Source organism: Callorhinus ursinus, unplaced genomic scaffold (genome assembly GCF_003265705.2).
Source record: "Callorhinus ursinus isolate GAN/ISIS: 27379988/994484 unplaced genomic scaffold, GSC_fseal_2.0 scaffold25, whole genome shotgun sequence".
NCBI classification, from domain to species: Eukaryota; Metazoa; Chordata; class Mammalia; order Carnivora; family Otariidae; genus Callorhinus; species Callorhinus ursinus.
The window spans coordinates 36,731,656-36,747,170 of record NW_027397087.1 but is presented as its reverse complement, the minus strand read 5'-3'; the positions used below and the strand labels follow the sequence as shown (position 1 = coordinate 36,747,170).

At 37.1% G+C, this 15,515-nt stretch overlaps 1 protein-coding gene across 1 annotated transcript in view; it reads right to left on the bottom strand.

Moving 5' to 3' along the window:
* The window catches only part of ARIH1 (ariadne RBR E3 ubiquitin protein ligase 1), a 117,625-nt gene that overhangs the window by 6,286 nt on the left and 95,824 nt on the right, over nucleotides 1-15,515 (bottom strand). Inside the window, exons 8-12 of the mRNA XM_025884608.2 lie at nucleotides 13,845-13,887; nucleotides 13,263-13,334; nucleotides 9,757-9,887; nucleotides 5,566-5,623; nucleotides 126-386 (exon numbers count right to left, since the gene is read on the bottom strand). Coding sequence (XP_025740393.1) covers nucleotides 126-386; nucleotides 5,566-5,623; nucleotides 9,757-9,887; nucleotides 13,263-13,334; nucleotides 13,845-13,887 — 565 coding nt within the window. The remainder of the gene's footprint in view (nucleotides 1-125; nucleotides 387-5,565; nucleotides 5,624-9,756; nucleotides 9,888-13,262; nucleotides 13,335-13,844; nucleotides 13,888-15,515) is intronic.

The following is a 15,515-nucleotide window of genomic DNA, read 5'->3' as shown; positions in this document are numbered from 1 at the left end:
TTTAGGACAAGAAATCTAAATTCTCAGCAAATAGGAACCTTTAAAACTCTATGTATCTTATCTATGAAAGACCAAGTAGACCTATGACACAGGGATATTTTCCCCCACTCAGTAACTATTCCTACCTCAAAGATAATGGACTGGTTATTCTTTTTGAGGTAGAAAGCGAAGACATAAGTGTACATGAGTGTGGCACGACACTGGCAGAGGACATCAACTGCTTTCTTCAGGAATTGCACCTCAATCCAGGACATGTTGTGCTGTTGCATCTCCTCCATTTTCTGCTTCACCTGAGCATAGAGTTTGTGCTCAAAGCGTAGACTCTGCATGTGGTTCATATAGCGATTACAGTAGAACAGGTACCTCTGCAGGGCTGCCCTAGATCGCTGTCCCATTAAGAAAAATTATGGACATGTAATTATAACAAATGTATCAAATACACACAAAAGCTGGTGTCATATTTACAGATGAAACAGTATAGGAATTTAGGGTAAAATCAGGAATAAAAAGGTATCTCTTACCACCTTTTGTTATTTAATATGCTATGAATATCCTATAGCTGCACTTCCCAATATGGCAGCCACTGGCCACCTGTGGCTATTTAAACTAAAATAAAAAATTCAGTTCCCCAGTGCTCAATAACCATTTGTGGTCAGTGGCCATAAAGAACATTTCCATCACAGAAAGTTATACTGGGTAACACTGTTCTGCAGTATGCAATAAGTAAACAAGTAAGAAGCATCAACATTTTAAAGCAGAAAACAACAGAGAGACAGCTAGACATCATCTAACTCCTCCTATAATACCAAACAAAGTCTACAGTATCAACAGGTAGGTGCCCCTCTCACTCCCCAACTGAGTTTGAATTTAAGTATCTAGAATTAACCACCAGTTTCAGGAAATACAGGGATAAAAGAACCTATTAAATGATACCAGGGAGTGACAATCAGCAAAATCCAGAATGTGAAAATTTAACAGGACAAAATGACTTAGTTTCCTCAACAAATAATTGGCAACGTGGAGGGGAAAAAGGAACGGCAGACCTCTAGTTTAGAGCATACTCAACTTGTGGACCTGTGTGGATCCTGATTTGAACCAACTATAAAAGAAAATTTATGAGATAAATGGAGACATTTGAACACTGGATAGTTAATGATATTAACAAAGTATTGCTTTAAAAACATATATATACAAAGATAATAATGGTATTGCAGTTTTTTGTTTTAAAGATTTTATTTATTTATTTGACAGAAAGAGACACAGCGAGAGAGGGAACACAAGCAGGGGTGGTGGGAGAGGGAGAAGCAGGCTTCCTGCCGAGCAGGGAGCCCCATGTGGGACTCGATCCCACGACCCTGGGATCATGACCTGAGCCGAAGGCAGACACTTATCGACTGAGCCAACCAGGCGCCCCAAATCTATTTTTGTTTTTGTTTTTTAAATTCTATTTATTTATTTGACAGAGAGAGACACAGCGAGAGAGGGAACACAAGCAGGGGGAGGGGGAGAGGGAGAAGCCCGATGCGGGGCTTGATCCCAGGACTCTGGGATCATGACCTGAGCTGAAGGCAGACACTTAACCAGCTGAGCCACCCAACGCCCCATATTAAAAGTGTTTTAAAGATACATGAAGTATTACCAAAGAAACAATATGATACCTGGTCTAGATTTGTTTTATAGTATTTATCAGACTGCAAAACTAATTCACCTTGGTCTCTCACAGTATACTGTAAATCTCTAGAGATAGACTTTTTAAAAAAGTAATATTGGGGCGCCTGGGTGGCTCAGTTGGTTTAGTGACTGCCTTCAGCTCGGGTCATGATCCTGGAGTCCCGGGATCGAGTCCCACATCGGGCTCCCTGCTCAGCGGGGAGTCTGCTTCTCCCTCTGACCGTCTTCCCTCTCGTGCTCTCTATTTCTCATTCTCTCTCTCTCAAATAAATAAATAAAATCTTTAAAAAAAAAAAAAAGTAATATTGTTATCTCTAGTGCCTAATATGCAGAAAATGATTAATAAATCTTTGTTAAATGCAACCACTATGAAAGGGTTTCTTACCACACATACACATTTCTTTTTTAAAATTTTATTTATCTGAGACAGCGAGCAAGAGAGAGCACAAACAGGGTAAGGGGAAGAGGGAGAAGCAGACTCCCCGCCGAGCAGGGAGCCCGATGTGGGACTGAATCCCAGGACTCTGGGATCATGACCTGAGCCAAAGGCTGATGCTTAACCGACTGAGCCACACAGGTGCCCCTACGTATTTCCTTTTACTGTCATTTCCTCCTCCTCTCCTTATGCCTCAGAGACTACAAATAGCACAGACGCTACTAGGCCCATGGTTGGGTTCCTGCTTAGAAATACTAAGTCTGAACCACATAATTAGCCAATTACATGATCCAGTATCAAACAACACTAAAACATCTAAAAAAAAATCTATTATTCCTACTCAAGAATCAGAGAGGTATCAAATCAATGCTTATACACTGGAAAATTATGCCAATTATATGTCATTGTTATTAGATTAAAAGCAATATTAATGTTATTAAATACGCATTAATTGAAAAATTAATGCCAATTATGTCTGAAATCTAATATGTAGAAAATAATCTGCTTGGCATTTTATCTCCCCCGGAAGCATTAATACTTTCAAGTCTGTCAAATTTCCAAGATTAAATGGAAACACTAAACTACCATATAAAATATATGATGTTAGCAGACTAGTAACTGATTTAATGATTCAATAATTCTAAAATTGCTTCTCAACTAAAATACCTCTAAAATTCAACATGAACCCATTCCACCATTGCAAATAAGACTAACTTAAATCAAATGACAGAACCTGGATTGAGAAATGCACTAAGTTTGGAAAAAAAAATCCAAAACAACAAACCTGACTGCTTAAGAGCTTAGAACAGGGATAAGCAAACTCTGGCATGTGAGCCAAATCCAGCTGCTTCCTGGTTTTGTAAATAAAGTTAACTTGGAACTTTGTTCAACTTCTGTCCATAACTCTGGCATGACTACTCATCTGACTCTATGGCTGATTTGGCATTACAAGATCAGAGGCAGAGTCGAATAGTTGTAAAGAGACCATATAGTCTGTAAAGCTGAAAATATTTACCATTTGATCCTTTACAGAAAAAGTATACTAATTCTCCTGGCCTAGAAAATAAGAAAATTCAAATGTCCACCACAATCAGCACCATGGCACAGTATGTTAAGTCAACAACTTTCTACAACACAGGTACACCTTTCTAAAGTACTCAACTACCCATCTATGTTCTTTCTGGACTGTGTGCCAACCTTCTAGTACTTTTTAAGGCTACAACTCTCAGTGAATAGTATGTCAGATTATGGGAGTAGGGAAAGTGAGGAAAGAAGAAGCCAGATGAGCATGTAATGGGTGTGCTCCATTCTGGGAGGAACAGCTCCCACTAAATAAATAAACAAATAAAGCCACTCATAAAATCTTTCTCTGTACACCCACAGGATCAGAAGATTCTAGTTCAGTCCAAAAGATACAAACTAGAAAAAAATAATGTGTTCTACCCTCTAGAATCTAATGTTAGAAACTGGTTTAGAAGCTATGCATAATAATCCACCCTCCCTGTGGATCTTAGAAAGAGATTCTACCAGCACCCAAATGAGGCCAAGGATAACTCATATACTTTCTCTACTGATGAATACCATATCTGGCTAGATCTAGCTAGATTACTATTCATTCAGAAGTAAAAACTAAAAGCCTATACCACAGTAATTAGGAAAAATATAATGCAGCTTAAGAAAAAAAAGAACATTTCTCTGTAGACTATTCTCTGTAGGATAACTATTATCAGAATTATAATAAACTTCAGAGAAATTTAGGGTTTCTTCAACAGGATTTAAGACAATTGTGACGGCTTAAAACAGAAGGGGAAAGCCATAGGGAGGAAGGCTAATATTAAAACAAACAACAACAGAAAGAAATGCAATGACAAACTCAGCTAAATAAAAAAATACAAAAGTAGAATCAAGTCCAAATGGGAGGTTGGAAAAGCATGACTCTTCAGTATAGAACTTTTATAAAAACTACATGGTGTGATGCACCTCAAATTGGAGTCTAATCATACTCAATGGGAGTGGGGCAGGGGAGCCAAATGATCTGGTCTAAACAGACCATGGGATTTAAAAAGTATTTTAAAATCTGATGACAACCTAAAGAAAACACAAACACTCTGGGATAATCTCAATGAATTTGTAATTAAGAACCAAAGTTTTAGTTCAGGTCTTACATTTGTGAAATGGCTGAAACTGGCATTAAGTAACATTAATTGTACTAAGCTAATGAGGAAACAAGTGAAAGCGAATACATCAATGATAAATTCTGATCAAACCAAATCATGATGCACTATAGGAATAAAGATTTGCAATGGCTGAGATCTAGAAAGTCGGTGGGAAAACAAGTTGCCACATGGCACTTAGTAGCATAGTACCATTCAATTTAAAAAAATTTGGGCCATCTAGCAGTTTATCAATAGTAATTTAATTTCAACAAACAATTTACCTGTCAAATTAATTTTAACTTGAGTCTCAAAGGTTTCGTAGTTTCCTTGGTTTGGTTGTATAGTTGTATATGAGCATAAAAGTTTATAGCTGGTTTTATGTTGAAACATTTAAGTAATATTATAGTGAATATAATTTAAATCAACACTGGAATTTGTGGGCGTTTTTTTCCCTTTAATTTAAAAGGAACACAGATATTGTGAGAATCTGTGAAAACACCATTCATTTAAAAATACAAAATATTATTTTCCAGCTTTTTAAAAAGTGAGACACAGAACTCTCACTTCTAACAATATGATAGACTAGGCTGTATATATTCTTTTGTATTTATGGTCTTTTTAATTAGAAATCAATTTTAAAGGAACATTTAAAAAGTGAAAAAATAAGCAGATGTTTTGAATGACATCCTAGTAAGGAAAACCATTTGAAAAGAACATTTTTGGGACAACTAGGGAATTTCAATATGGAATAGATGAATGTAAGGAATAATTAAATTCCAGGCTTCTACAATTATGACAGAATTACTAAGCTGAAAGGAACTCAAAGTGTCGATGAAGGTAATTCACACCTAGTGTTTGAATCCACCTACAACAGTGAGTTATATCCCTAACTAGTAATAGGGAACTCTCCCCTCCTGAGGCAGTCCATTCTAAATCAGCTCCTCTATAATCCTTACCACTTCTTGATGGATGAGGTTAAAAAAACAAACAAACAAAAAAAGAATCTATATAAACAGCAGCAAAACTATTTAACAAATACTGTTCTCTGGACTCCTTGCTGGGGTGAGAAAATCTTGACACCAAAACTAGATTAATGAAAAGCAAGCCAACAAATCTATAAACAGGAGTGCTACTGATAAGCATTTTGGGTAAGATTCCCTTTCTAAATGTACACAGATACCCAGTATTTACTGGGGTGTCTTTCCACAACTCTTTCAGAATTGAGAACTTCTGCTGAATCATTCCCTAATAAACCCGTGAGCACATTCTCGGTCACCTGTCACCTGAAACAAACGTACTTACCTCCTGTGCATCTCTCGCTGCCTTTGCGTCATCCTCATTATAGCGGTTACAGTTGTACCTTAAAGTAAATTAAGAGGTTCCGTAAGGCCAAACATCAAGGAAAAGGGAACAAATCACAGAAGTTTGGCCTGGATTCAGAGATTATCTAGAAGCAATATTCTTCTTTATAAAGGTAAATGGAGGTATTTAAAATGCCCAGGGTTCTACCTTTATGACAGAATTACAAGACTGAAAGGAAATCAAAGTGTTGTTGGAATCCCCACCTCCTGAAGTAGTTCATTCCAAATCAGCTCCCTGGTAATCATTAGAAAACACTGTCACTCTAGAATTTCCGTTCCTGACTGCAGTGTGGACTTAAAAAAAAAAAAAAAGATTTTATTTATTAATTTGAGAGAGAGAGAGAGAACGAGTGGTGGGGAGGGGCAGAGGGAGAGAAAGAGAAGCAGATACCCCGCTGAGCAGGGAGCCCGATGTGGGGCTCGATCCCAGGACCCTGAGACCATGACCTGAGCCGAAGGCAGACGCTTAACGATTGAGCCACTCAGGCGCCCCTGCAGTTTGAACTTCTAACTCAGTTTTTGAAGAAAGAGGTCTTATTTCCTAGGTTGTCTGTTATATAAACCAAATATTTCCATTTTTTCCAGTTACCTTCTTATCTTTATAAACCAAAGAGAACCAACAGTTGATGGACTACCATGTAACAGTTGCTGTGCTATATGCTTTACATGCTATTACAGTTTACAAGAGTCACTGAAAACTGAATGACACACAAAATGAGAAGCAAGAAAAACGTGCCCAGAAGTCAGCTCAGAGTAGAGATGAACAAGACTGGCATTTCCCTTGTTCTGATTAACTCTACCTCTCTGCTTTTCTGGGAGTCTACATGATGGGAGCAGCTGATACTTGAGTGCTTACTACATATCACCCACTTACTACTAAAGTCTTTAAATGTACTATCAGATTCAATTCCCTGAAACACCTTATGAAATGTGTATTATTATCTTCATTGAGCAGACAAAGAATTAAGTTTTGAGAAGATAAGTAACATACTTAAGGGTCACATAACTAGGGTTTCAGAGCTAAAAATGCTTGTCTCCCAACTGAGGGCCACGCCCTTAATTATGGACTCTATTGTTCACATGCTGTAAAAGTCATGTCTTCAGAATCTTTTTAACAGTAATCCTTTTAGATCTAAAGGAAGAATTCTGAATTTAATTTAAATCTTGTTAAACTGGACTCATTGTTCCAGCTTGTCAAGTTTTCCAGGATTTTAATGTCTATAAATTTAATGTTCTTCTATGATGTTACCCCAAAATGTATGCATGATTCTCTAATTAGTGAAAGAAAGTCGTCAGTAAAACTGACCAGAAAAGCAATAGACAGTTTATGTGAATAAAAAAGGTAAGGACAAAACCTTTCGGCAAAACCTTGGAAGTATTCCATTAGGAAGACTCAAATTCATTTCCTGTAACTCCAAGAAATGGACATTCAATTAATCCTAAGTATCTCTGCGTGTATTCATAGCCTAGGCCACAAACATCTCAGCTCACACTGAAATACCTTGCTGAGGTCTACAAAACACTCCCTAATCCATCATCCTAATAATACCATTTGATTTGGGGATTTGACATAAGAGAAAAGTTACGTGGTTTATATGTAGTTTGTGGAATCAATCACAAATTTTGTAAATTTGGGATTACATTTTGTCTGCTTTCAGTTTTTGGTAGCTTTCAATTTTCCTTAACTACTCAGTAAAATAACCAACTATAGCTTAATGATCTCATCTTTCAGTTTTTAAAGTAACCCACACCACAATTCACTCAAGTCAGGAGATTTATTAACTTCCCCCCAGCTTGGGTTATAATCCTCTCTTACCAAAAATTACTTTACTCAATTTAGCCCAAAGATCGGCTCTTCTTGCCCTCTACTGGTCAACTATTAATACCTCTTCTTCCTATCTAATATATCCTTAAAAACGTTCCTTTTGATATTTTTAAGGTATTTATAAGCCTCAACTCATTCTGAACTTACTCAGCCAAAATTATTAAGGAACTGAAGGCCAGGAAAGCAAAGAGAATTCATCTATACTTCTAATTCAGATGATGGATAGTGCTACTTGGAATGCTATTTTGAGGATTCTGAGGCATTTTCAGATTTAAATAAGGGAGCATAGCATGATTCATTTGCAATGTTAGCTATGGGTAAAGGCAAGACACAGGAAACATTTCTGACAACCCCGGTCCAGGCCATTCTTCATTCTCCTGTATCCATCATTTGTTTTGCTTTTGTTCAGTTTTCTTCCCTTTTTTTTTATTTAAAGATTTTATTTATTCATTTGACAGAGAAAGAGAGAAAAAGCACAAGCAGGGGGAGCGGGAAAGGGAGAAGCAGGCTCCCCACAAAGCAGGGAGCCCAATGTGGGGCTCAATCCCAGGACCCAGGGATCATGACCTGAGCTGAAGGCAGACGCTTAACTGACTGAGCCACCCAGGCACCCCTCTGTTCAGTTTTCCATATAGCTTCTTTAAAATTTGAGTTATGATCAGAGATTTCCTTACATACAAAAAATGTATCTTTGGGATACCCAGGTGGCTCAGTCGACTGAGCGTCTGCCTTCGGCTCAGGTCATGATCTCAGGGTCCTGGGATCGAGTCCCGCATAGGCTCCTTGCTCAGCGGGGAGAAGCCTGCTTCTCCCTCTGCCTGCCACCTCCCCTGCTTGTGCTCTCTCTCTCTCTGATAAATAAATAAAAATCTTTTTAAAAAAATGTATCTTTAACAAGAAATGTATCTTTTAATAACTCTTCTTCTCTATTCATTAGGCTTATTGGTTTAAATATACTAGAGTGAATTTAGTTTCTGGGCATAGTCTAATCCCCCAGTTTGCTTCTTCAAATCTAGAGTACCTGTCTTCTTGGCTTTGACAGTGGCAAAATCACTTTCTTTACTTCCACACAACCAACTAGTTTTACCTAAGTCAGAATTAATTTCAGGCCAAGTAATCCCTCTCACTATTCCTTTAATGAAACTAATAAAAGTTCCAATGAAACTAAAAGAAAAGACTTGCCATTGTCCTAAGGTGAGATCCTCCTCCTGTCCTGCCCCTGCAGTTTCTTCCCCTCCCACTCACTCTCTACAAAGCAGCCACAATTGTGAGGTAATGTATGTAAAGCACACAATACAGAGCCGTCTCATCTAAATTACAGATCTAATCAGGCCACTCCCCACTTAAAACCCTTCTGATAATGTCCAGACTACTTTAGGTCCCAGTCTACTTTGTAACTCTTTTCCTATGCCCCACAACTTAGGAGGGGCCACAAACTGAAATGCCAATAAGCAGGTTAACACAAATTAGTGAAAATGGGTCATCTGTGTATTAAAACACTCAGAAATACCTTCATTTTTACCAGGAGATATGCTAGCTCCCTTTTTTCTCAAACCTCAAGACATCATGAATCTAACTTACATTTTCCCAAACTGCTAAGAAATATGGACAGAAGGGAGATATATATTATCTCTACTAAAAGTGATGCCATCTTTTAAATACATAGTGCCATCATGATATATGCAAATGCCCTTAAGATTCAGTCTTGGGGAAATATATCAAACTAGAAAGTAAAGGCCTCATCTAAGGGGCTACTAATCAATTCCAGGCAAATGCTGCCAAGCAGGAATGCAGGCTTGTTCCTATGTTTCAAAGAAAGGCTAAAAATCTGATTGCAGTGGGCAATTTTCCAATTTTTAAAGTCTGGGACATATTTTTGTCTAATAACATACAAGGGTAAATAAAACATAAGCGCAGGTTGGGTCTTGCCAATAATCTTTTAGTTTTCAACTATTGCCTAAAAAGACATATTAGACAATCCAACTCTTCTCTAAATAAGTCATGTACTTTCACATCGTTCTTTGTTCATGAGGCTCCTTTTGCCCTGAACATTTTTCCTACCACTTTCAACTAATGAACTCTTAATCCCCCTTAAAATTCTCAAATATTACCTGCTCTGTGAAATATGCCTCATTTATCCCTGTCTCTGGACATCTTGCATATACTTTTAACAATGATCACACACTATATTCATTTATCTAGCTCCCAAGTTAGATGGTGACTTCCATGAGGCAGAAACCTTGTAATACACAGCATATTATTACATACTTATGTGAACATTTTCTCCCCTTCATTTCCCCAACCTACCAGGCAGATCCATGTGGTTCCCAAGGGCCAAGACACACCCAGCAAAACTCTGCTTTACAGTTCTGGTTACGACAGACCATGTGATTACAACCGCCATCCTTCTCAATTGTGACATGGCATTTGGGACATTCCTATGAAGAGAAACTATAAAGTTGGTGTCAATGCTACACTAGGTTGTATTACTACCACCAAAGAGAAGCCAGTTCTAGATTTGGTTTATTTTTAAATACCACATTTATTGTTACGAATACACGTAAAGAAAGCACTCCGAACAGTGGTGCAATACAGTAAGTACTACTAGAAAAGTTATTACCATTATTACTGGCTACTAAGATATACAACAATTAAAAGATTTGTTTTAGCAGGGTTGGGGACAAAAACATGAAGTACTTTTAACCATACATGTAGAATAATAGTTTTACAGGAGGTAAAACATTTTGTTCATGTAAATACAATTAACCGTCCGGTGTCATCTAGAAATAATTATTGAGTACTTCCTGTATACCACACACTGTTCTCGGTGTTTTATATGCATTAACTCATAATCCTTAGAGTGATCCTATTTTCATTTGTCAGATGAATAAACTAAGGGAGAGAAAAATAATAAAAACACTGGTCTGAGGTCACACAGGTAGCAAATGGTAGAGTCAGGATTCAAGCCCAAGCAATTTGGCCTTAAGAATCAGGCAAGTAGGACTGGTAAGATAAGTAAATTCTTCTTGTGGCTACTGAATTCCCCAACTTTCTTCTGTCAAATACCCTTGTTTTATTTATTCTTGTTGTTTAAGTCCCACCCTCAACATGGGGCTGAAACTCACAACCCTGAAATCAAGAGTCACATGATCTACTAACTGAGCCAGCCAGGCGCCCTCAAATACCCTTGCTTTAAGTCTTTCTCATTGTGGTCCATTTATAACCGTGCTACAGAGATCACAGCTTTTTCCAAGTCTGTGTCATATTCCTGGTTACTAACGAGCCAAAGTTATTACCCTACAGCAGGTCTATTGTTTTTTTTCTTTTGGAAAATCTAGAAAATCAAACTTATTCATTTTAATGAAACTATAAATAAGATGTAAAGCTTATATTTTTGCTGCGTTTGTTTGATGCCTGTAACTCCCACAAGGGGGGAGTATCACCCATTATATTACTTACACAATTCTGCCTTTGTGAAACAGACTACCCTGGCCCATAAACTATAGTCATTTTAAATAGGTAAATATGGCCATTTGAAATCAAATCTCTGAAATCAACTAAGATATTTTACATTTTCCCAAAGAAGCAAATTCCAGGTCTAAAATATCTGTTTCATTCTATATTTCTGGGCTATAATTAACGAAATAGTATTAAGCTCTCAATATGTTAGGATACCACTGATAATCTGCAAAGCTGTTTAAGGAGCAAATAACAATAATAAAAGCTTCTGAAGCCTCTCAAGAGAAAAACTCTCTGGTTTTTCTCAAAACTACCAAGCAGATAACTTTGTTACTACTAACTGCCATTCTTCCTTAATAATCTACTTTCTAAACAAAGTCAAACATATTCAAGCCTATACTCCCTATTTTATTTTTTTTATTTTAAAGATTTATTTATTTTAGAGGAAGAGTGTGTGCAGGAGTGGGGGGTGGGGAAGGGGAGAAGAAGACGACTCCCCACTGAGCTAGGAGCCCAATGCAAGGCGGGGCTCCATCCCAGGACCCCGAGAATCGTGGCCTGAGCCAAACCAAGAGTCCGACGCTTCCGATGCTTAACCAACTAAGCCACCCAGGCGCCCTGTACTCCCTATTTCAAACATCTTGGGGGTTTAGAGTATTTGGGGGATTTCTCTAGATGCAGAAAGAGGGCTACAGTTTAATCAAACTACTTAGTAAAAATACAACTGTCCTATTCTAAATACTAGTTTTACAGAGCATACTAAAAGATTCTAGGGCTTTAATGAACACATCTGATGGAAAATCAATTTTCAAGAAAGTATGCCTGGCTAGGAAATTTTTTCAACAACAAAAGTAACCACTTCCTAACAACATAGAAAGGTTTTCTTAAGTGACATGAGTTATTTCTACCATGATAATTTTAGAGAGCACAAAAATACTGATTTCAACCACACATTCCTCAAAGGCATAGGCATTTGTTTAATGTGACGAGACTATTTCACTACTAAGGCTTTCTGGGAGATAAAAATATATTCACATTTTAATCTTTTTGGGTACAACAGGGTACTAATGATATAAAATTGTGTGTTTTGGCCTCCATCGTTTAAATACTCTTTTTTATCACTGTCCTGTGACTGGGTGATGGAAAGCTCTAAATTAGCTAGTCAAACAACTCAGTATTCTTTAAGCATCACCTTCACATGTGAAAGGCAATACTAAAAATGAATAGTCCATGAATAACACTACCATTCATCACCCTAGTCACTTCCAATACAGATAGGATATAAGGTTGAATTAAATAAAGATTGTTATTTATACAATTTTCTACTAAGAAATTGCTGGGTACACCGCTGGGACTCAAACATACACTTATTACTTTGTGACAGAAAAGAAGGGTGCTCAAGACTACATCCATTTGCAGAACAAAACATCTGTCTAGGGTTAAAGCAGGGGTCCACGGTCATAAGGAGACTGAATCTTAAAACTGGTATCATAAGCAGTAGTGTACTTCAAAAATAAAAACAAAAGAACAAGGGATATCTATATTACCCTCAAAACTTCCAGTTCTTAGGAGTCAAGCCTCTTAAATCATTATTTTAGAAATTTAGTATGTTAAAGGTGTCAAACATGTTACGCCCAGTGCAGTTACATAATAAAAACAGTTACTCAGTTACTCTTGATACTGCTCTAAAGAATGACTCCTTAAGGAGGGGCCCCTGGCTGGCTCAGTCAGTAGAGTGTGTAGCTCTTGATCCCAGGGTTGTGAGTTCAGGCTCCACACTGGGTGTAGAGATGAAAGAAAAGAAAGGAAAAGGAAACAGGAAAAGGAAAGCAAAGCAAAGGAAAGCAAGAAAGAAAGAAAGAAGGAAAGAGTTACACCCAATGTGGGGTTCAAACTCACAACCCTGAGATCAAGAGTCGCATGTTCTACCACTGAGCCAGCCAGGCGCCCCAAACCATGGAGATTTTTTAAAGGCAGAAACATAAAGGCAGAACAATATGAAAAAGCATTATCAAACCCCTGGGTAGAAAAATTGTCAACTTTTTCTTCTATAGGAAACCAATGTTTTCCTAACAGATAAAAACTTCTAAAGAGTACTGTGCATGTTGCAGTAGTGCTCAATAAAATAAACTTGGAACACTAAAAAATTGGCATTCTGGGGGAAAAAAAACAAAACAAAAAAACCACAAACTCAACCAGAACGCCCAGCCCCCAAAATAACCAAAAAAACCCCAAATCTTAACTGACGAAAAGGTAAAACGAAGTCCTTAACTAGGTAAACTTACTTATTCTGCTAATGCACCTATTCTTATAACAGTTTCACTACCAAGAGTTTACTGAAGGAAAACACCAACCTTTGTGTTGGCTGCAATCCAATTAGAGGTTTCACTATCATCATCACACTTTTTAATCCACTTCTTTAACCACTGTTTGAAAACAACAACTGTTAGGGTACAACAAAAGACTTAAGAAAAGGATAGCAAATCATTTCAACATTAAAATACAGTCAAGTTTAAATGTAAAAGGCAAAGCACAAGATTATCACTGGATTTACTTCCTTTTAAACCAAGGGAATCCTGTAGTTCTCATAACCTATATATATAAAATCAACCAAAGGAAGACTTTTTCTGGCTGAAGCCAAGTAGGGAACCTAGAGCTTGATGAGAAGCCCAGCTCCAAGATGTGTCATTCCCCTTAGCTAATTACAAAGCCTGCCCAGGGAGGTGCCTTAACCACTGTTATCCTGATAATCATCAGGAAGGGACTTATTCCTAAGGAATGCTTCACGAATACTTGCGATGATCATCTGAAACAGAAAGGAAAAACACAATCTTCTATCTATAAATGGATAACAAAATTGTGGGCCCTGGTTTTCAGTCAAGTCTCAGAAGTGTTCTATTACGTTATTTAAAAATGAAAATACCAGACAAACTCACCTTACATTTAACAGGATCATGCCAATTTTCTCCACAGTTAAAGCTGTTAACATAAGAGTTAAAAGAAGTAAGTCCTACCGAGTGTAAGTAAGTAAACAAACAAACAAGCAATTTCATGTTTTATAATTTCTCAGTGGTTTCATCCATTTCTAGCAACTGGCAAATACAAGGGCATGAGCCAAGTTTACATTATTCCACAGTAGATTATTTAGAATTTAGTGTTAGGAGAGCGTGTATTGTGGTGTGTGTGTGAAATAAAGAAATGATTATAGGCAAAGACGTGCTCTGATGACAATTATATAAGGACTCTCTAAACATCCACCAAACTGTTAAGATAAAAAAAATTCAGTTTAATCCCATCTGTATTTTTCTGATCATTTTATATATGTACAGTTCTGTGCTGTAAACAATCTTGAATTCACCAAATAATTTTCACTATTTTGAACTTAAATTTTGACCAGTGCTTTATTAGCATGTATTAAATCTCTTAACACCCCAAATGAAGAGTAAAAGTCTGAAAAGTAATTATGTAATTTAATGCTAATGCACAGTGAGCAATACTTGGGAAGTAAACAGGTCACATCTTTGCATGATCCAAACAAATGAACCTCAGCCCTATAGAGATAAATTGTACCAAGTAAAGTATAAAACAAAAGAGTGTGACGAAATATTTTCTAAGAATATACTAATTGTTAATTCCTTCCTGTACTCTAGGCACATGGTATATACATTTAAGAAAGTATAAATTAAGAATAAAAATGCTTATGAAAAAATAATTGCTGAGTGGCTATTAGCTAATCAAGTAATTCAGGAGTGCCAAAAATCCTTTGCAAATGAGAGGAACAAAGTGCTATCAATTTAAATGAAGTCAAAGATAATGGTTACTTCTGAACAAGAAGATGGGGAGTGGGATGGAGAAGGGAACAAAGGAGCTTCAAAGGAATCTGTCATGTTTTATTTCTTAACAAAAACAAAATACTAACTTTGTGTAAGCTGGGTTAATAGCTACATAAGTATTCACTGCTGTTATTCTCTGTATTTTGGTGTCAACTAAAAATATGTTATAATGTAGGTATACAGGGGCACCTGGGTGGTTCAGCTGTTAGGCGTCTGCCTTCAGCTCAGGTCATGATTCCAGGGTCCTGGGATCGAGCCCCGCATCAGGCTCCCCACTCAGCAGGAAGCCTGCTTCTCCCTCTCCTACTCCCCCTGCTTGTGTTCCCTCTCTCACTGTGTCTCTGTCAAATAAATAAATAAAACCTTAAAAAAAATAAAGTAGTAGTATATAATCAGACTGCACCTCCTGTCTATAGAGTAAACTCTAAAACAGTAATGTAACCTCTACCAAAATAGTATGTATTTCATACATATTTAATCTCTGTGAGTTTACCTGCTCCTTTTTGGAAATATTCAGTATTAATGACGTGTAAGTCTAATTCTATAGCTGTTTGTGGAGGAAAAAAAAGAATGGTACGGGATACCATTATAGTATCTATTTGCTAGCTCTTAGAGCTAACTGGTTTGATTGTTTTCTTACTCCTAAAAGATCCACAAGGAAAAATGGAAAATCATCTTAACTCTCTAATAAGAATATGTGGTATTGGAAATTCTCTATTAACTCAAATCTAGAATTCAAAGGCCGAGGAGTATGTTATAAACTCCAAGAACAGA